Genomic DNA, 23,222 nt, shown 5'->3' on the forward strand with positions numbered 1-23,222 from the left:
AGTATAAATCTCTCAATTTATACGAGGTCATAATGGCTACATGTATAATTATAAAATAATCTGCAAAATGGTGTTTAAAGTGGTTGTAAAAGCAACATGCCACCCCATCTGCATCTGTCCTCTGGAGTGCAATGATCTAGTGGATGGACTGAAGAATCAGAAAATAATCAAATCCATGCCTCCCATAATGGCCCATGTAATGTAGCTGTTAGCATTAGATTTTCTAATAAATCATTTAAAGCATGTCGCAAAAACGTTTTCAAAAGATGCACATCACAGGCTTGAAAAGGAAAGACCATTTCTTTGAATTCAGATGAGCTTTATTTCCCAGCATCTGTCACATTTCATGTTTACCTTTATCAGCAGAATGCATTTATTTCATTAACTCTAAAAGAGAAATAACAGCATGCGTGTCATTTGCACTATAGAGAGGACACCTTGTACTATCCTTGATGACTTCCCAACTGAAGCGCACCTGGCACTGCAAAGAGAAAAAGAGTCAAAAACAAGAGAAGGGGCAGAAAACTAATTAACAGCTGTGTCCGGTGGGATGAAGCTGCTGTAATAAGATAAGCTTTACAGGAGAAATCAAGGATGGGACCCCAGCGAACAGAGGTTAGCTGTGTGAAGTGATTGCGGGGGCATCCGTTCAGTACTTTAGTGTGTGTGTGTGTCTGTGTGCACGTGTGGGTGTGGAGCTGTGTTTTGTGCCTGCAGTGGGTGGTGATTGACTCATCTGTTCTGATCATGATGGAGGAGTCTGGCCTCTCCGTTAATTTCTTATATTCTCCCTCTACGCGGCCTCTGCTCGTGCTTTTTTGTTCACCAACTGTTGTTCTGCAGTTTATTTGTTCTGTTTAACACGCCGCTTTTCCCCTACGTGCTCATCCATCATGTTGTCTCGCCTGGTCACCTGTCGACGCGAGTGCCTCGCAACGCTCTGTGGGCTCTTCGCCCGCTTTGGCTAGTGACATTTCCAGGACGCAACGGGCATGGGAAGTCTTAGCCTGACAATCCTAAACGAGAGGGTTTGGAGTGCGCGCTAGCTAACGGAGACACTGCCAGCCAAGCATATTAGGCAGCGCTTCAGTGCCTAACCCTGGGACGGGCAATTTCACTGTGGGGGGCTGGCGTGTTTATAGATCCCTTAGGAATGAGATTGCTTACCGTTGCTTTTTATAGCCTTCGTGTACTATATTAACACTCTTTGAGGCTGTGAACATGCACAGAGCAATAAATACGATAATTTTGAATAACTCTTTTTTTTTTTACATGTAATTTCTATAAAAAAATTTGAATAGTATAACCTCCAACAAGGTTTCTTAAATGTATGTTTTTTAACGCAACGCCTGGTCTATAACAGGCTTTCAGACTGACTGATTGCTTGTTATTTCCTTTCATTCTGTTTAAAATCATAGTGGAGAAACATGTATATACCCAATGAAAGAGATTCAATAAGAATCAAATCAGTGGTTCTGTTTAACCCTTCAAGCCCTGAAGGCATTTTTTATAGTAGTTTTTTTCTAAGTGACATACGTAAAAGTAAAGACTCATAACTCCAAAACTATTTCAACGAGAGTTTAAAAGGTATTGTTTGATTAAAAAAAACTTTTAGAGAACATTTTTAGAAAAATAATGAATTACATTTATTACAAAAATTCATTACATTTGGACATTATCGTGCTGAGAAACTGCTGATAAAAGACAAAAATAGAAATGGAAATTTTACATATCTTTCTAATTTGTCATGCAATAACTCAGGAAGGAAATAAGGTACAGTAGGAGGACAATTCTATTTTGGTGAAGTTCCCCTGTGAGCTGTGTCTGAAACCACATTTTTGTGGTGATAGCATTAAGTAATCAAAAGTTGCAGCATTTGGAACCAAGGTAGTCTTGGTTTAGTCAAGCATCCAAAACCTCTTTAAACAAGTGTTTCCGGTTTATGTTGTTTTATTGTTATAACTCCATGAGGAATTTCTTTAATTCTAAAACACATGAGATTATAGATCTAAGAGATTATGGTGAGTTTTGACTCTTTTTAATTGTGAGAATCTGCTGTAAATAATGATGGGCCATTTTGCACGGTCTATGCATGTTTCATGAAGTTACGAGCGAAAATTCCACGTGAAATCTACCTTTGTCTTTGTACTTAGCAGCTACATGTTCGTATGTGAGGTTTTATGCGTTACAATTACATGAGGAATATCTTATTAGTGACGGATTATGGTGAGTTTGGGCTCTTTTTAATCATGAGGATCTACAAATCTGAATCTGCAAATAATGATGAGCCATTTTCCATGTTCTGAACATGTTTCATGAAGTTGCACTTTGGGTTTAAGTCAAGTCAAGTCATCTTCATTTATATAGTGCTTTTAACAATGTAGATTGTTTCAAAGCTGCTTTACAGAGATAAACGTATAATTTAAGGTAACAGATTGTTTTGGCTTTATAGCGGTTCTTGAATAATGTTACTTTCCAGCTAAAGTTAGTTTTGATTGATTCACTTCCGTCGAAAGGATAATTTGTTATTAAATTAGGGGCCGCTAAGACGACACCGTTCTCTCTACACAGACTTTAAACGCGAACCTGTGAGAAATCACTGATGGCGCTCACGTGCGCATCAATAATTAATTATATAGTTATGTGTGTTTGAATATATGTGCGCATGTTTGTAATTCTCTACAAACCAAGCCTATACAAACTACTTGTCCTGCCTATAAATTTGATACAGAATTTTATTTTATCACTACGGGGTAGATACGCGAATTTTCAATAATGCTTTATCTGTAGAATGATAAAGGGATCCTCCATAGGGAGAGACTAGTTGGCACTTCAGCACTGCGTTGTCATCGGGTCCAGGTGAAGGTCCTTCGTCAGATCTGGATACGGCCTGGATCCGGCAGGCTGCGGGAAAACCTCGGAATAAACAAAGACACTAAAATTAGCGTAGATGCCATTCTTCTTATGATGTAACGAGTACATCAGGATTTAAGGGAAGTGTTTTATAAGTTTAAACCTTATAAAAAGATCCATTATGGGTGACTCGATCACAAAGGGTAGTAAAATGCATCTTCTGTGGTCACTTGTGAAGATCTCTAATTCCATGACTCTGTTTTATGGAACACTCGCTATTTTAGTCCTGCATGTTGATGTCAAGCAAACCAGACGGTTTGTGAAGTATTGGGCATATAGCTAAAATAATGCTATACATTATTGCCAATTAAAATAATTACTGGCTTATCTGTATCAGCCGTCATTTTTATATATTGGTGCAATCCTAATTGAACCTGGTATTAGCATGTGTAAACAAGGTTATGAGTTTCTGTAGTTCCCTTAGGTACCTTTTTCATTTTTTGTTGCAATGTAGATGAGATAGACATACAACCTTATGGAGATTTTGCATATCCTGTATAGAAGCTCTATTGTACTAATATGCGGCAAGCTTCCCATCTTAAACGTGGTCTTCAAGGATTATTAAAGCCACTAGAGCACTGGTCTCACAGTAGCAGTAAAGGGCAGCATGCAGCCATAGTTATGAACAGCCCTAATGTTCTATGACCTCATATTTCACTATACAGCCTACGTACTTCAAGTTTAACGAGCCCTCTTAACATTTTTTCTGTGCTTATGGCACTTAACATTCTGTTGTAAAAGTCATCCTAACTTCGATGACATATAGGTTCCACCTCTGTAGAGCTGCAAGTTGCCTCAGCTTTATGTTTAGGGGAAGTTATAGAGCACTTTGTAGAAACGTTGTATAACGATTCATCTTTAATTAAAGGGATTTCAGAGTTTACTTTAATGGGAATTAAGTGTCTTTAATGATATTGTTTTTAGCACTATCTTTAGCTCCCAGGCTAGAGGAGAGATGGAAGCCTACTTTACTGCTGCAGTCCAACATTTAGTTCTCCAGGCGTGGTAAAGGCATTTGCACATAAAGCTTCCAAATCCACATTATAGAAATCTAATTCCTTCGAATTCCAAAGACATAAACCAAATTTGGCTCCTAAAAGTGTGAGGTATACAAGATGTTTGGTGTGGAAAATACTCATATTGTTTCTCATTTCCAAAGCCTCTGTTATTGTTTATTTGTTCCTGCAGCCCTGAAATCCCAGTTCAGGAAATATTCCATTTCATATTCAAGGTTTCACAGAGTTTGTTTCCTAATTTGAAACTATAGCTGTTAGCTTATTACCAGTAAATAAATATCATAATTATCAAATCGATGCCAAATGAAGCCATGAAGAACCTTTGGGATGGGAATTGACCCTCGGCCTTCCGTTTTGCCCCCAAGAACTTCTTGTAGAGTGTTTGAATTGCATTCATTCTGTAAGTGTGTCATCATATTTCTGCACTGTTTCAACAGCATTGTAAAAATCTCTCTATTGATCATACTTTCCATGTAGTGCTGAGATGAAGCCTTTTACCTCGGGCTGCTTATGGGATTTTGTTCCCCGTTACTTGCTCACTCTAACTTTAAAACGGTGATGCCTGTGCTATTTTAGTTTTTAAGTAAACTAAGTACAAAATATACATTTAAAGGTCAAGTGTGCTGGGTTTTTATTTAGATGTTTAAGTACTCCTATTCCCATTTTAATTTGCAGAGACAATCAACTACTTAAAGCAGGGTTTCCCAAACTGGAATTTGTGAGGGAACTAAATTATTGCAATGATAACTTAAAAACTCATCACTCTGTGATGCTTTAAAATATATATATTTAGTGGGGAATTGACTGCTTTATTTGCATACTTTTATAAATTCATCCGGTGAACTAGTCCCTGATGCATTTTGCTGACAAAACTGAAAAGCATTTTATCTGGAATCTCTGGAATTATATGGAATCTCAGAGTCGGGTCCGCCCTCCGCCTTTCATCCATTCTGCACACTCACATAATGCTTTAGTAGTGAACTCAGCAGGGCGCACTTATCAGATCTCTTCCCCCTCATGACTTCCTCTTTTCCCCTCTGGTTTGAAATCCCATACTGTTCACCCTCGTAATTCCCCCTCTGATAACTTAACGTCTGTCTCATTTGTTCTCATACACATATAGATCTGTAGCATGCACTTGTCTTGATATGGAGGCTTTAATTTCAGGAGGTCTCTTTTCTTGATTTGATTTGATTTGATACAATTAATTATTTTTTCATGTGCGACCCAGTGTTTACATGCTTTCCTGGTTAAAGGTTAATGGAACACTTTTTACAGTAAGTTGCACTACCAACAAGCAATAAATACTATACTATTTTTTATGTTTATATGAACAAGCTATTTTATGGAATTTACATACACTACTTTTTAAAAGTTTGAGTTCTGAAAATGTTTTAGGATTAGTAAAACAAATTCAGCAAGGATGCAATCAATGAAGTGAAGTAAAGCATCACAGGAATAAATTACATTTTAAAATCTGTTATTTTAGTCATAGTTGGTTTAAATTGTAATAATATTTTACATTATTACTGTTTTTACTGTATATTCATAATCAAATATATGTAGCCTTGGTGAGCGTTAAATACTTCAAAAAAAACATGGTTACACTTTATTTTGATATCCCATTTTAGACATTCTTCTAGCTATAGTAACTTTGCAACTACATATCAACTAACTCACATTAGTTTGCAGCTATATGTCAACTAACTCTTATTAGGTTAGGTTTAGCATTTTATTAAAATAACCCTAACCCTAAACAGTTAAGGGTAAGGGTTATTTGAATAAAATGACAAAGTTTTTGTACAACGTACTTGCAAAGTTACATATAGTCAGTAGATGTTGGTTGCCATGCTGATGCAAAGTTAGTTAATAGAATGTCTAAAGTGGACTAAAACTTTTAACTAGTAGTGTCTTAAAACACTAGTGCTGTTTTAACTAGTAAGTCTTTGATTTTCAATTAGATTTGGACGACCAAAAGGGGTGACATACGAGTGGCGAGTTGTTTACTTAGTGATTAGTTTGTCCATTTCCTCCAGTTTGGTTGATTTGGGGACATGATAGGCGGGAATTGTCGCACTAACAGGGTAATACACCAGTCGCAGATCTCAAGTGACTATCAAGTGTCTCACCATTCCCACCTCAAATTTATGCTTTTGTATCTCAATGTGATCTCAAGGAAGGCGAATGGGATGTTGCAGCTTTCTGAAAACTTGCCCACGGGTGACACATTTAAACTGTTACTTTCCGAAAAATGAGCGGTTTATACATTATTCAGTCACATATTTGGTCATATTTGTTATATTTTGGTTATATTCGTTATATTTGGCCTGCTTGGAGAGAACACCACTGATATAGATACACAAACACACACACACATACAGTACACCCCTTGCATGCTAATACAATATCAAGGCTTCCACCCACAGTAAAGATTCAAGGACACTCTTCTGCACTCTTCATGCGCACTGTTTCACACTGAGAAGCACACAATTGCTGATGTGTTTCTCTTTCAATCTGTGACGTAAATGAATATAGGCCACCTTTTCAGTCTATGAATTGTTTGTGGAGAAGGACAGTGCGCTAGGATACAGTTCCACATGTACAGTACCACAACAAGAATATATTAATCTCCACTGTAGCAGAGGATTTATGTTGGTAGCAAACAGCACTCTGCAGTCAGCAAACTGGCCTGTGGGCTAATTCAAAGACTTGCACGACATCGACACATGGCCGTTCTCTGGAAATATGCAATTTACTTCACACCAGATGAAGCATCTAAAGGTACAATGTCCTTGGGCCTACGTGTGGGCTAATGCTAGCATAAAACCTTATTTACAAGTGAAGCTCGTTGCCATTAGTGTGTATTATGACAAAATAAGTCTTGTGTGAAGTCTTATTACCGGGGGCACGCTGGAGTGGTTACACTAATGAAAGCGATTCATATTTTGCATGCACAGGTAAGCGTGTATGTGCATATTGTTATTCCAGATTCTAATATCTCACACTTTTTTTTTTGAGTTGGAGCTCAAGTAAAGTCCATTTTTTTAGTCTTTGCTGTAAAAAAAGAAGAAAACTAAAGCAAATATCAAAAGGGGATTTTTTTGTATCATGGTTCTAAACTGCATTAGAAATGCAGCGGACACAAACTGACATTAAATGCATATGGCATCAATGAAGGGTCAGTTTGCATCGCTCAAACGCATTTGTAGACGGCTTAGTCTATGTTTAGTGATCCTATGCTGCTCATAACTCACAATGCTTCCCAGTGGATACATAGAATAAAGGACGTTTCTATGTCAAGCATTTGCCGTGAACGTAACTTATGCACACTGTAGCTATAAGCAGAGGTTTTAGTGCCGCAGGGTGGAAGTACTTAAATATGCATTAAGGAGGTTTTGAGATGTTCATAGATCAGCACTGCCTCACCTTTGGAACTTCCAGATGAACCTGCTGTGAGGAAAGTTTGGGTTTAATTCACAAAACTATCTTTATTGAGATCAGCACATCTTCCCCTTTGACCTTGTTCATAATTAAGCTGGCTATCCAAATAATTTAATTTGATAAACTTAGTATATTAACACTTGCAAAGAGTTCTTTTATTAACTTTCCTTATGTTCCCCCCAAGTATGCGTTGAAAAAAGAAATCATCATAATTTGCTTTAATTGCCTTGTTTTGAATTGCAAATCAGCTCCTTTTTCTTAGATATCTTCGATCAAATACTAATGAGGTTCTTATTTACACAAAATATAATTTCCTTTCTCCCATGTGGAGTTGATGTATCTCAGTGCACAAAAAGGTGTTTAGGTTAGAATTTGCATAAGGGCAGAATGTCTTGTTCTTTTCATATCAACTCACCCCATCCTCCCTTCATCCCCAACTCCTTCTCTGCTCGTCTTTATACAACAAGATTTGCTGAACGATGTCATGAATGAGAAGTGAGCCCAGTTGCCATAGCAACAAGCCATTTTACCTCCGACCGGCAACATATATTACAATGCAGAACAAAAAAGGTGGAACAAAATGAGGCAAAAGTACTTTCGGTGAGAGTAGGTGAATGGGGATGCTTTTACTCTGTATTATACTTGAATCGCAAAGACAGTTGTTATTTAGCGAGCACACACCTTCTTGTGTAACCAGCAAGTTCCAGTACCGCTAGAGAGATTATTTGACCTTTTTTCTTTTATTCATAAGAAAAGCGAATGGTGAGTTCTGAAGAAGATCATATATATTTTAATTTAGTCGGACTACAGTATGAATTTCAGTGCTGATATTCTAAGTGGAGTTAGTTTTTCCCTATGTTCACCACGGGATTACTGGGGCAGTTCCTCTTGAATGGATAACACTGATGTGTGTGTGTGTATTATTATTTATTCTCGTGTTTTGAGGATGTTTCTCTGACCAAAAGAAGAGGCCTGTGTATTCATCTCTCTGATGATGGTATTTGAATAAAGGTCATGTTCAGAGGAAGGGAAATGTCAGGTTTGTATGTAATGCAGAATAGCCAAAAATGCCTCAGTGTGCTGTGTGCTCAAATGCGAGTGTCGTAACTGTGCTTGGTTTGATTAGTAATCAAAATTCATTGCCAAACTGCAACAAACCCAAGATTTACCGAAAAGGGGAAAATATATACGGTTTAGAGCACAGATGGTTCACTGAGAGACCAGGAGGGAAACTGCATTTGGAATTCTTAAGCTATGATAATGAGAAGCAGATGAAAATTACATTATAAAAATATAATAATGCTTGTCTCACGAGTGACCCCAGAGAAAGCCTTTGGCGTCAAGCCTCTGCTGATTGTGAAAGTTCGCGTTTTCCTTCTGCTGTTGGCAGCTTTGCCACGAGTCTCAGAGTAGTGTTGCGATGAACCCTGTCGCGATGTGTATCCTCACAAAACAGATTACCAGCCTGAAGAGATGTATAAAATGCTGTGCCGTTTCGCCAGTTCTGTAGGTGTGCGTTTAAAAATAAAAATTCTGTCATTATTTACTCACCTTCGTGCCATACCAAACCTATGTTATTTTCATTCTTCTGTAGGCATTAAAAGAAGGTTTTTAGTCAAATGTTCATTCTGTTCAGTGACTGTGTAGAATGGTGATCACTGGCAGATCTTAAATAAAAAAAAATTGTAATTTATATATATGCACAGTGAAATGTGGTTTGTCAAAACTGGTTGCAAGACATCATTGTCAAAACTGCCATGATACGTCTTAATGTGCCAGATTTTAACATATGCAATAATGTGATTGGTTAGGTGCTGCAGAAGAAAAGATTATCAGCAATTAATTTATTTTAATGTTGGTCTTTTCATCACATAAAGCTGTAATATAGCTTCAGAAGATGTGAAATATGGTGTCTGTTTTTTATACCAAAGACTATAAATATAGAAAGACGGTTCACTCCTATAACTTATGAATGGGAAAAACTGCAATGCGCAATATGGCGGAATGCGTCCAGCCTTCTAAGTAAAACAGGCAATCGCTGATTGGTAAAGACATTGCATCACTGCAGCTGCCGTTAGAAGCTCCGGTTCCCATAGAAACCTGAGACTCGCGCTTAGGACTGCACATGCGCGATGGCTGGTCTAGCCTGAAAAATACGCTTTTTTAACGCTATTTGACCATAAAAAAACTACATTTATGGGACAGTTCATGTCAAATTGTTTTGCTGATTTGAAATATGTTATTTAATTGTGAGTTTGGCAAGCAGTTTTTGAGATTTCAGGATTACCCCATTCAAATAGATAGGACTTGTTCTTGGTTGTCCGAAATAGCTACCCGGAGGCATTGCAAATATGGCCGACGAGTGAACAGGCTTTCTTTAAAAGGGACTTTGTTATACAGTATACAGTTCAAAAATGTGGGCTCTGTATGTTTTTTATGTTTATGGAAAAAGTTTCATGCACACTAAGGTTGCATTTAATGGATCAAAAATACAGTACAAATATTGTACATTTTCTAATACTTTTCAAGAAGAAACTTATACATTTATTTTCTTTTAAACTGCCCCCAAACTTTTGAATGGTAGTTTATTAGTTGTCTGAGCTCTCTGTTGTTTATTTTGTCATGTAAAAAAAAAAATCAGTTATTTGCACATTGACACAAGTAGTGACAATCTGTGGCAAGAACTATCATTTTTCTCATGTGTACAGTCAGCCAAGGTCACTTTCTTGAATCACAATAGATTATTGTCACATTCCACAGACTTAAGTTGGGTATTGTATCAGCGGCACCAAATTTGAAGTATTTCGTCAGAGCTGGTTGGTTCTGCAAGGTTGTTTTGTCAGCATGTGTGCTCTTTGTCCCTATGCTCTTCACACTCTCCTTCAGTGTGAGGGCTGTGTGCTTCAATATTGGCCTCTCACATCCACAACAAGGTTTAGAGTGTCTTGCTCAAGGATGTGTTAAGATTTGAGTGCTGTGTTGGAAGAAACAGAAGGTCCCAGGAGCTGTGCACACCGAACCACATGGACAAAGCAGATGCGTTTCATTTCTTTAATGAAATCCACCCAAATGTGGTGTTGAAGGATGCTCCATGTCAAGTGTTTTGTGCTAGTGAAAAAAAAATGTTTGACTTTTTTTTTCTTTTCTTTTTTAAGAAGGTTAGGAGTCTTTTTTTTTTAGGATATGAAAACTATCTTCTATGGTTCTCTTCAGTGGGGTTTAATTGGGTTTTGGGTTTAGCGGCTTTGCATAGATAAGATCAAATGCTGCTGAAAGCTGTCTGTGATGATATCACTTATGAATGTATTGATTTTTTCTCTCTTTTTAAAAAGGAGAGACTTTGAAATAAGCTGTTGTTGTATGATGCATTGCAGAAGTAAGGTGCTTTGGGGGAAGAACGGTCTATCTTTCCTTATATATGCCTTCACCGATGCTTTTCCCCTCTACAAGATCTGCAGGCATGGAATTAGAAATCTCACAGAAGCAATAAACAGTAATTGGATTTGGCGATGGAAATCTCGTTACCAGGAGAGAGAGAGACCCTGATGGGAACACTGGCAACTTCTCAGGGCTATTGCTGCCACCCTCCCCTCCTTTCTCTCGCCCCACTGATTTAACCAATCATCTTGTATTTGAATCCAGCGAGACCCGCGGTGATGAGGCTGACTGCCGAGGGAGTCTGTGTACGGCTGTCAGTCAGCAAAGCTCTGAGACCGTATTCTTGCGGCCAAGATCAACGGCCACCGCACATCTCCCGTCGTTGTGCATCTACAGCTTGCCTAATAGTTGTCACCTGGAAAAAGTGAAAGTCTGCAAATGTTCACAGTTAATCTGACCAACTCTGCACGCAATGGCCAAAATATCACCACAATCCATGCAAACAGAAAATAATTACTAACCCGTAGTAATGAATTTGCTAGTAAATATGCTTAGCAGTTTCCTTTGGTGCTGGATTTAAGCTAGTATGATGTACCCTATTTACTTTTTTAATATATGCTGTGCATGAGTTATTGATGCATATTATGAAAAAATAATAATTTATATACAATATTATCATAATATTACCTCTGAGATCACTCCAACAAACTGGCTCCATTCTTGTATTTAATGTCCACTTTTCACAATCAAATCAATTCCTTAAGGAGAAGGCAAAAAAAAGAAAATCATTAATTGACACTCACAATTTGTGTACTTTACCCCCAAAACAACCTTTTTATAATCCTTTTGATCCTTATTTAATGCATATTTATAATGAAAGATGTATGAGGTCTTTGAGTTGCTGAGTTCACATGAGACTAGGCAAATGAAAGCCCAGATTTTCTCAAACACTTTCACAACTTTCAGATTCTCTGTTTGAGATTAGAACACAATGTTGGTTTGTTTACTGCCCGGCAGTTCACTTCGGGAGATCCAGGAAGGTTTCATAGGTGCTGGATTTTAATTAGATATGTCCTCTCATCTACCACCACAACAACGATAAAAGGGCATCAGCCGAAATCCATTTATGGTTTCCTTCAAGCCCGAGCTGAAGGAATGAATTGACTTCTAATATTGCACTAATTCAGCTTGCAGTAAAAAGTTAATTGAGAGGGTCAGGGAGCTAAAATGCCTTGTCAAAATCAATTAGCCGGCTCACATATCTCACTGAAAACTCAATAGTGTTTATTTTTTGCCCATTCAAGAACTTTTTGTGATAGTCACCTCATGCGTTTTCGTTCCTCAGTGAAAAGCGTCATTGTTTGAAAATGCCACCTCTGCTGTGTGTAGGTGTTTGTTTAGAGAATTTGTACTGATTTGCATCAGACAAGTGGGGCTGTCTCGGGAAGTGCCAGTGCATTTTGATTAGTGCCATTGGCTGGTGCCATTGTAATGAGAAAAGTTAAATTTGAAGTTTTAAATAAGATTCTAAACTTAAAAAACTTCAGTTCTTAAAGGGGACCTATTATGCCCCTTTTCACAAGCTGTAAAATAAGTCTCTGATGTCCCCAGAGTGTGTATGTGAAGTTTTAGCTCAAAATACCCAACCGATCATTTTTTACAGCATGTTTAAATTGTCACTCTTTGGGGCTGAGAAAAACGCGCCATTTTAGTGTGTGCCCTTTAAATTCAAATGAGCTGTGTCGTGTAGTCCATACCAGCCATTTGTTGTAGTCCTTAAAAAACAATATATTTAAAGGGGTGGTTGAGTATGATTTCACTTTTCTAACTTTAGTTAATGTGAATTGTTGAACATAAACAACATCTGCAAAGTTACAACGCTCAAAGTTCAAAGCAAAGGAAGATATTTGCTTTTAAAGAAAAGGACTACAACAAACGGCTTGTAGGAACTACACGACATTCCTCCCGGGTTAGTGACATCACCAACCCTAAAATGTACACAAACCCCGCCCCCAGGAACACGCAGTCCACGTTGAGAAGAGGAAAAGTTGTTGTATAAGAGTATATTTGTGAGTCAGCTCAAACTTTAGCACCCATCTTTTCACATGCAATAGAAAGTCAATCTGTGTGAATCCAGTTCCTATACGAGCAATTTATAGATTATCATGACTAGGGCTGGGCGATATGGCCAAAAAAAAATATCACGATATTTTCTTTTATATCAGTCGATATCGATAATTATCGATAAATGTCAAATATTTATTTATTTCAAGTTTAAAGACAGATTTGTACTCCTAAGTGAAAGCTGTAGAAACCATGAGCGTTGTGTTTTTAAACTACTCTTTATTGTCAGAACATATCATGACAAACACTTGCCAAACAGGTGAACATTCACAAATCCGTGGTAGAACATTCAAACATTTGACATTTTTCCTTAACAAAATAAATATCTTTATTTCAGTAGTATTAGCTTAAGTTAGGATGCAGATTTACTTTATACAATTTATGTTCATTAACAAAAACTGTAACATCTGTTAAAAAAAAAGTAACAACATTATTTTTATTTGGTAAAATGTAATATTCTTTAGTTTTATTCAAATTAACCATTGGTCATCCAGCATCATGCATTTAGATCATGATAACCACAGATAAAATGTAACTTTATGGTTTCTATGGTATTTATGAAAACCAGTAGCCTAAATACATTATTAAGAACTGTAATTATTCCATTAGTCCTTTAATACATTAATAATATTATACAATTCAATATATATATATATATATCCCACATTTCATGATGCAGTTAATATTACTAGGCTAGCGTTACAGTAACGTTAAATCCGTGGTAAATGATGGGAATGTGTTGACGGAAATGCTTCTGACTGTATCGTTGCGCACAGTGCTTCTCCTGTTCGTCAGCGCGGTCTCATCTGCCTTTAAACTGGTTTAAATCACTGAGACATTTGTGTTCCTCGCTGAATACAAGCGCTTCTCACTGGATCTAGTGACCAAGACCGATCAGAGTAAACGCGTCTGCTCTAGTGAGCTCGCGCTTGCGCTGCCGTTTGGACTTTGAGCCGAGAGGATAAACGGTCCGTGTGGCGCGCGCGGTTCAAATGAGATTCGTTCCGCTTTTGGCGCAAAAAACATTATCGAACATTTATCGAACTCTTGATATCGTTTTATCGAGAAAAATTATATCGCGATAATTATCGTTATCGTTTTATCGCCCAGCCCTAATCATGACAGAATATCCTAAATGAAGATAGTTAACTCCACATCAGCAACATAAATTCATCAACTAACCTTTCAGAGACGTCCTGTTCCATTCTACATGTTGTCACTTCTTCTTGAGTCTCTCCATCTTTGTCTGACTCTGTTTTAACATTAAAGGCAGAACTGTTTCTGTCATTTTAGTGTGCCTGCGTGAGGTAATCGCAGCTGCTAACACACACAAGCTCTTGAAACCCCGCCCTCTGCAGCAGCTCATTTGCATTTAAAGGGCCAGGCACAAAACGGTGCGTTTTTGCAAACCCTCAAAAAGTGACAACTTAAACATGCTTTATAAAAATATCTGTGGGGTATTTTGTGCTAAAACTTCACACACACACTCTGGGGACATCATAGATTTATTTTACATTTTGTGAAAATGGCATGTTACCCCCCTTTTAAAATCAAATATCTCCCTTTGCTTTGAACTTTGAGCATTGTAACTTTGCAGATTTTGTTTATGCTCAAACAGCAACATTACACACTAACTAAAGTTAGAAAAAGTGAAATCATACTCAACCACCCCTTTAAAAAATAGAGAGAGAAAAAAATACTTTAAGAGAAAGAGACTTTATATCATAATAGCTCTGTGGGACATTAAAATGGACACAGAAAGAGAGGTGATCAGCCCTTTTCAATATTATGCACAGTGTGTTATATTATAATATTAGTATGTTGAAATTATGTTTTTAATTAATAGTGCAGAGACATCATATCAAGATGTATGGTTTTTGTTCCCTGGAGACTCTGTGTTATTAAAAGGACCTTTTGGAGGATCATTACTTATGCGTGTGCTGGCTTGATGCTTAATCATTAGGTGTTGGAATAACGAACCTGTAATTATGCTCTTTACCTCAGACGGGGCATCAGAGATGGTGGGAGCAGGAAATCCCAACAGAAGACAATATCCAGAAAGGAGAACTACTCACCTACAACCTAACCGAACTCATTAAACCTGAGGCCTATCAGGTCCGCCTCACACCGATAACACGGTTTGGAGAGGGAGATTCAACAGAAAGGATCATTCACTACAGTGGTAAGGAAATCTTGTTTGATTATGGTCATGTTTGTTTTTAATGTTCTCAGTATTTTAATAAACGAAAGCACCATAGCATGATGGTGAGCTTAGCTCTCTAAAATACTGTATGTTTAGAGAAAGTATAGTACAGTCTCCAAATACAGTGACGTCAAAAATAGGGATGCACGATGTAGCGTATTGTTTATCAGTCAATATTAGAGATTTTCTTTACCATCATCTAACCCTAACTTAACGTTAATCTTTAAAAAACTCTAACAATTGAATAACACTGTTAAAGGCAGTCTTTAGCAAATCTCAAAATGGATAACCTATTTTCATACTGTGCTTTATGTTGTGATGCCTTAATTAATTTGTAATATTTTAAGTCCCCCTATTTAGATTTTTCAGATATTACTATTATATATTACTACTATATTACTAAATATCAGATATTTGATATTTCAGATATTTTCCTTTCATGTAGTGTGTTATATAGCTGTTTTAAAATGTACAGCTAATGTTAGTTTTTAGCATTTTTAACTTGACAAAATGTTATATAATTTTAATATAAACCTTGTATCTGTTACAGTATCAGCCATGAAATGAAATGTTAAATATCGGTTCATCAGTAGTAAAAAGTCCACAGAGACCATATTGAAAATCTGCATATTCAAAGTCAGCTTGAAATGAATTACTCGTTTCTCTCAAATTATTATGCATTCAGTTTAGTTTTACCATGCATAATTATTATTATTCAGTTAGAAAAATGCTAAATTTTGACCTGTGATCTCAGACTTTTGCTAATATATAACTGCTCTTGCAACATAGATAATAAACCAGGAAACATGTCGGCAAACTGGCTGTCTTAAAGTCAAGGTCACTTATTAAAAACATTTAAATTTTTCCTTTATTTAAGTTGATTTGATTAATATGATTTGACAGCTCCAAATATTGTGCAAATGCTACGTCTTTAGTATTGTTGATTCAACTGTTTTTAATACTTGTGTAGAAATCTGCTAATCCCACAAATAACCAGCACAGGACATTTTAATTATTTATTTTTTTATGTAATAGAGACCTCTGCTGGCTGTGTACATGAAAAATGCATTCATATTTCTCATCTGTTGACATGCATTTTATTGCAACTGTTTCTTGTTATCTACTATTTTCCAAAATGAACCAGAGCTATAGATTGATCTTATGGTTTTGCTTTGTGCTTCTTAAAGAGGCCAGTCGAGACACAGGTAACGTATGTCAAGTCACCTAAACCCTACGTCTGTGGTGCCTGAACCCCTTCCCTTCTTTACTGGAAAACTAATCGTAATGTGGCAGCTTCATGACCTCACCAATGGCTGGATGCACACGAGCACATTCATTAACTGTGCACAGTGTTCTGTTATCGAGGTTGTGTGATATTAGACACTCCTTAAAGGCTCTGTCATCATTTTAAGCCTTTGCTTATGGTTAATGGACATGAAATACTGTGAAAAGTCAACGTGTCCTGAGGTGTGACATGCTTGACTCCATTCAAAACTATTTTAAACAGCACTGTGCTATTGAGTTAATTCCCCCTCACTCTCTGTACGTCTTCTAAAAATAGGGATTAGCTAGAAAAGACCCCCGTAGATCGATACGGACCAGGTGCCATTACAAAAGCAGATGGAAAAAATTCCCCCCAAAAATCATTTAATCTTCCATTCGGTCATTATTTCATTTATTCTGCTCATAGTTTATTCAGCAGCTTACCCATATGATATGAAGCCCTATGGCTCAACACGGTCTTTGTATCAGGTAATGGAAATACCAGTGCTAAAAAATTGAAAATGTCTCATTCCATAACATCTCCCTCACTGCTATTCCATTCCCCCTGAAGTCATTTTGCCACAGGGCTCATAGGAAAAGACCATCTTTATTGATGGGATGACTTTCACACCAGGAGCACTTCCATCAAAGAGTCCAGCTTTTGCCACTGTGACATTATGCATTTTAATTGGCTCAAATAGCCTGGAGAAGGTGATAACACAATCACACCAGTCAAAATCCATATCCCAGCTTTCACAATACACTGGAATTTAAGCCATGTAAACGGTTGAATACGCTCTCTGTGAGGATAGTACCTTCTATTGGTTTGCTAAAACTGCACCTTTTTACATGTATGCATCTGGCAGATGCTTAAATCGAAAGTGACATTGCATTCAAGGTATACATTTTCTTTCGGTTCTCCAGTTAATTTTTTTATGTTAAAGGGGATAGTTCACCGAAAATCTTAATTCTGTCATCATTTACTCACCCTGAAGTCGTTCCTAACCTGTATAACGATTTTTAAGGTTTCTAAGCACAAAACATATTTATGTTTACATGACAGATGCTTAAATCAACAGCGACTTCAAGATATACAGTATTTCATAGACTTCAACTGCATTCAAGATATACATTATTTCAGTGTATGTGCAATGAAGATTTAATTGTAAAGAGGTAATTCACACAAAATTATCTAAATTATGTTCTGTTGAAGAATGTCTCAGTGTTTTTGTCAATACAAAGAACATCATTGGAATTCAATGTTGTTGACTTTCATTGCATGAAAAAAAAAAAAAAACAGTTGAATAAGTCCAAAATATATTAAGAAAGAAAGTCATACAGGCTTGGGATGACATGAGGGTGAGTAAATTATGACAGATTTTTTTCGATAAAAAATAACACAGTGTATATGTGTTTATTTTTTACTTTTTCACTGAATGTTGAGAATTTATGAGAATGAGGCAGAATCCGCCATTTCAGTGATTTTTCTTCTCCCATACTTGGTGGTTTTTATTGGAAAGTATTGGAACGGCAAGCCATTGCAACTTGTGGCAAAGGTCTCACAGTGTTTGTTGAGACTTTGAATGGCTGCTGTTCACATTCGTGCATGGACAGTGCCAGACAAATTAACAAGCTACCAAGAAGAATTGATGGACTGTGTCATTTGGTGTCATTCTATAAAGCAGTTATTCAACACATGAACTTGCTGCTGCCTGTAGATTGCTTTGGAAAGCCACCAATTGGCAGCTATTTATGAGCCTTTCAGAAAACACAAACAGGCTGAGAGGACAGTGCTAACAAGCTATTATAATTGTATTGTCAAACAGTTAGTACACCTCACTACGACTTTACTATGGTGTTAGGTTGTCATAAATGGCATTATTTCTTTGTTTAGTTGTTTACTGCTGATAATATTAATAATAATGATCGACTACAGATAATTTAAATGCTAATGTAAGTCAATGCAAGCATTGTAGCAAAATGGATGAATATGAAATATGCTGATGAGGATGCATGTATGATTCTACTCATTAATTTTTATAGGCCTTTGATTATGTGTGGGATGCATTACTTGGACTCAGTGATAACATATTGTTCCTGAAATGCCTTCGGGTTTTGTGAATGATAAGACAACATGGCTTGTATCTAGCCTGAAATTTATTACTGCAATTTATTACTCCGCTCTGCACATTTTTGTTGTTATCTGGCTTTGTTCAAATGAAAGGCCTGAACATGGTAGGATTTCACCTTAAAGCTTGCCTTTGAGTAGGGCGGCTGTGGATCCTCTACGAGTGGGAGATATACTGGGTCTAATTGCTTGTGTGTTTAATGATGTTGACGTTTTGCTTTCGCCTCCTGCTCCAATAGCTCTAATTGTACTTTTACAGGGATGGAGGAAGAGAGACAGGGAAAGGGAAAGAACACGAAGCCCATCAATTTAGAGAGTGTGTTAATGCGGCACGTGTTTCCAAATATGCAACATCTGTTTAGTTTAACTAAAGCAGGCCTCTCCCCTCCTTACCCCATTTAGAAACAGCTGGGTAGTTTTATAGGAAGGGAACTGTAACCTTCATGGATTAATTAGTTTCCAAATTGCGATTTTGCAAATAGGAAAAAAAAGTACAGCTAGTCTTGAATAGTTAACATGGAATTTGATCAGTTCACATGTGACAGACATATGACAAATTGTTTATTGTTTTGTAGGTTTAAATATATTAATTCAAAATCAGTTCTGATTTACTGTATTTATATGAATCCTTTTCAATTCCATTGATAAAGTATTGTATTATCTGTAATTGTATTAATTATTTTATTCTAGTAAAAAAAAAAATCATGTATGTTAAAAGAGTATTGCTGTACAGACAGTCATTTTAATATAAAAAAAAAGAACTCCAGATACTTTACATGATAAAGCATTTATTGGCGTTCCCATACATTTTTTTGTAATAATAATTATATTATTGACTGGTAAGAGTTAATGACCCGAGGAAATAACCTTGATAACATGGAGAGCACCAGCAATTTGGTTTGAAATTTTCCACCCCGTTTCCTCCCTTTTTCTCTTAATGTCCAAACATATGAATTTGTATAAACTTATAAGATGCCAAAAGCAGTTTGTTAACACTTGAAGACATTCTATATCTGATAGAATGCACCAAACCTTAACATAAATTGACTTGAAAAATAACCACCAAAAAAGAAAAGGCATCTGTTTCAAGGAATGACTCACAGGCATTTTGTCTTCCTTGACAAAATCCTCTTTTTTCCCCCTTGAGGTTGCAAATCCCATGACACTTCCCATCATTCACTCATTCATTCATTTGTAAATCCTGTGTATGTAAACAGACGTTTGATAATTGATTCCCCTTCTTTCCCCCTCCTGTCAACTTTTTTACTTTTTCATTTGTATCATCAATTTCGTGTGGAGCTGTTCCCCCTGCAGTTCACAAAGCAGACATTTACACTGACAACCCCTTGTGAACATCTGCTGTGTTTGAACGCTGTTGTGCTAATCTCTCTCATTATAGGAGCCTGATCAAATGCCAGAACCGATGCCACTTTTCCGTCCCAGAAGGCGACTGACACACTGTACTCATTTTACTGCTGGAATGTCAATTTGAGACACTTATATTGCCGTATTTCTTTAAATTCCTCTGCTAAAGTTAGAGCCCTCGACAATATTATCTTTTCAAACATTTTGTGAAAGGATGACCTTTGATTTTTGTTTTCCCAACATAGATATTCAAAGCTTAGTGTGGAGGATCCAAACACGTTTTCTGACTTAAACAGGATTGCGCATGGTTTTTCTGTATTCTATTAAGGCACTGAACTTAGTTGGTTGAAAAGGGGATCGTTTCAGTCTCACTATCTTTTCCACACATGCCCTCTGAAACCTTTCTTCCACAATGCACCTTAGCCCTCAATGCGGCTGCCTGGAAGCACACGGCTTTCTGCCACACTCAGATAGGCTGCTTGTGAATGGAATGAAGAGAGATACAGGTCTTTATGGTTCACCTGAGCATTGCACAGCCCCATAGCGACCTCTCCCCACACAAACACCCCCTCCTGCACTGAAACGCTATTTCATTTCCCCTCTCTAACTGTGTGATACATGGTAATGATGCCCAAAGCACTTTCTAAACACTTTTCTCCAAGGGCAAACTGCATTCTCCCCTCTCTGAATCCCCTGCTGTTGTTTATAATGGTTTATTAATAAACTATCTACTATAAGCCTAGGGTTTCACATGTGTAACCTCTTCTTTTTTCAATTTTTTTTACAGCACCGGTGAATCCTCATTGGAGTAAGTTTTTTTTTTTTATTACCGTAGTAAAAAAGGGGGAATAAGAGCAATTTAAAAATATGTATAGCTTTTGCCTTTTGAAGTTTAGGATGAGTAAATGATCAACATGATCTCATTAGTGTAGGTATTGACATTTATGTGTTTGGATAGATTATGTATCAAAATATTAACATATGGACAGCTGCTGATTACCTATTTTATGTACACTAACGTGCAAAAGTTTAGGGTTGGTAAGATCTTTAAAAAGTTTTGAAAATAACTTTTCTATTTCAATAATTATATTTAAGAATATAATCTAATAGTGTTTTCATAATTATGTTCAGCCATACATCTGCTTATCATATACACTACTGTTAAAGTTTGAGGTCAGTAATTTTATTTATGTTTTTGAAAAAATCTCTTGCTCACCAAGGCTGCATTTATTTTATCTGGTCATTTTTAGCAGACATTATTCAGAAATCATTGTTACATGATGATATGGTGCCTGAGATTTTTTATTATTATTATTATTATCAATGTTGAAAACAGCTGCTTAATATTTTTGTGATTTTTTGATGAATAGAAATTTCAAAAGAACAGAATTTATTTTAAATAGAAATCTTTTGCAACATTATAAATAACTTTACTCTCACTTTTGATCAATTTAATGCGTCCTTGATGAATAAAAGTATTAATTTCTTTCAAAACAAATCTTACTGACCTCAAACTTTTGAACGGTAGTGTATGTATGTATTGTGCAAATTATGCAAATTTGAAAGCATATACAAATGTTTTCAATTCCTATAAGGTTTATTGTATATTAAATTCATGGATTTATTGTTATTATAACATGTTTAAATGCCATAAAAAAATGTAACACAGTTAATGCATTTATCAAATTTGTCATTTAAAGGTTTAATTTTATCTGTGTAATTTCTAATGGTCATAAATATTGTGACAGTAAATTGGTGAAACATTTAAATGTGACATCAACCGTTTTTGACTAGTTCATAAATGTTTAACTTTGATGTTAATGATGATGAAAGCAGTCTTAAGAAAATGTGTACAAATGTGTTTCTAACAATCTTATAAAATAGCTTGTTTTAGAGGTTCTCTATACATTTATATTGTACATTTCAACTGTCTAATAATCATCCAAAAATGTATTTTGTAAAAATATGTGATCACTCTAAAATGACTGAATTGTCTGATATAGCTTTTTAGATGCTCTTTCTGCACACTCTTACTGTTTTTTTTTTTCTGCTGAACCAACCATAGGTAAGTTTCAGTGCGGCTTCGAAGAGGACACCATCTGTATGTTCACCCAGGATAAAACCGAAGAGTTTGATTGGACAAGACATAGCGCTGCCACCAGGGACACTAAATATACACCCAACACTGGACCCAGCAGTGACCGCAGTGGCTCTAAACAAGGTATACTGCACATGTGCCACTTAGTATTAAATCAAATCTGTAAGTTAAATATAGATGGATGTGGATTTATGGCTACACCAAAGTCAAACAATTCAAGATTCATATTTTCACAAATAAGTTAATGAATTGTTGTTCATCAGTGGCATAGTGGATGTTGAGTAAAAGGTTATATCGTCAGCAAAATGAAGCTCGTGACTTTTAGAGAGAGGCTAATAGCATTAGCGTCCAAAGGCACTTTCAATTTCTCATGTTGCTAAAGGAGTGCACAGGCCGTCTTTTGGTTGGGCGATGTTTAGAGGAAGATGCTCAGTGGGTTCCATTAGCTGCACTTTTAGAAAAATGGTGTCAGTCATTAAACTTGACATCGGATCATGACAGATCCGGTGTGCAACTGGATAATTTCCATAGGTCAACACATCACTAATGCAATCAGCTTGTCTAGTACTTTGGTAAAGTAGTGGAATCTGAAGAACGCAAGTCATAAGTTCAGAAAGAACGGTAGGGTGCTTATTTAATCAATATTCTGAAGTGCACTGCAAAAAATGCTTTTCTTACTCAGTATTTTTGTCTTGCTTCCAGTCTTAAATCAAGATGCATTTGAGTAAAATGCCATAAGATATTATGTCCTGTTTTCCGGTGGAATTAATAAAAATTAACTGAGTTGATGCTTAAAAAAAGCTAAATTATCTCCCAGTGGGGTAAGAAAAATAATGTTAATTCAAACAGAAACAAGATTATTTTTCTTACCCCATTGGCAGATAATTTTGCTTGTTTTAATCAAAAACTCACTTTATTTTTTATTTATTTCCCCAGAAAACAATACTTAATATCTTATTTCATTTTACCACTTTAGTAAATGGATCTTGATTTAAGAAATGTTTGATATTTGGACTGGAAACAAGACAAAAATACTTAGTAAGAAAAGCACTTTTTACAGTGTGGGTTTTTAAGTGTTCCAGGGATGACGTAATTTTTGTAGGATAACCGAGAAGTTAGCAATAGCATCAGCCTCAGTGTTGCCAAATCCTCGGTTTTCCCGCGGAATTAGGTTACTTTTACTGTAACATTAGTTTTACGATCTCTTTATGAAGCTTTTGAAGTGGTAGTTGTGTAGCTGTCAATGGAGAGTACAGAACTGGCTCAGATTTTATTAAAAATATCTTCATTTGC

The 23,222-nt window shown here is 36.4% G+C and overlaps 1 protein-coding gene across 2 annotated transcripts in view; it reads left to right on the forward strand.

The window, feature by feature from the left end:
* Positions 1–23,222, forward strand: part of mdga2a (MAM domain containing glycosylphosphatidylinositol anchor 2a) — a 129,693-nt gene that overhangs the window by 100,913 nt on the left and 5,558 nt on the right. Inside the window, exons 11-14 of one of the 2 annotated variants that reach the window (XM_079633633.1) lie at positions 14,877–15,054; positions 16,263–16,280; positions 20,619–20,639; positions 21,897–22,052. In XM_079633633.1, coding sequence (XP_079489759.1) covers positions 14,877–15,054; positions 16,263–16,280; positions 20,619–20,639; positions 21,897–22,052 — 373 coding nt within the window. The remainder of the gene's footprint in view (positions 1–14,876; positions 15,055–16,262; positions 16,281–20,618; positions 20,640–21,896; positions 22,053–23,222) is intronic. The other variant, XM_079633634.1, reaches the window with a different exon arrangement.

The sequence above is a fragment of the Phoxinus phoxinus genome (genome assembly GCF_949152265.1).
Source record: "Phoxinus phoxinus genome assembly, chromosome: 13".
NCBI lineage: Eukaryota > Metazoa > Chordata > Actinopteri > Cypriniformes > Leuciscidae > Phoxinus > Phoxinus phoxinus.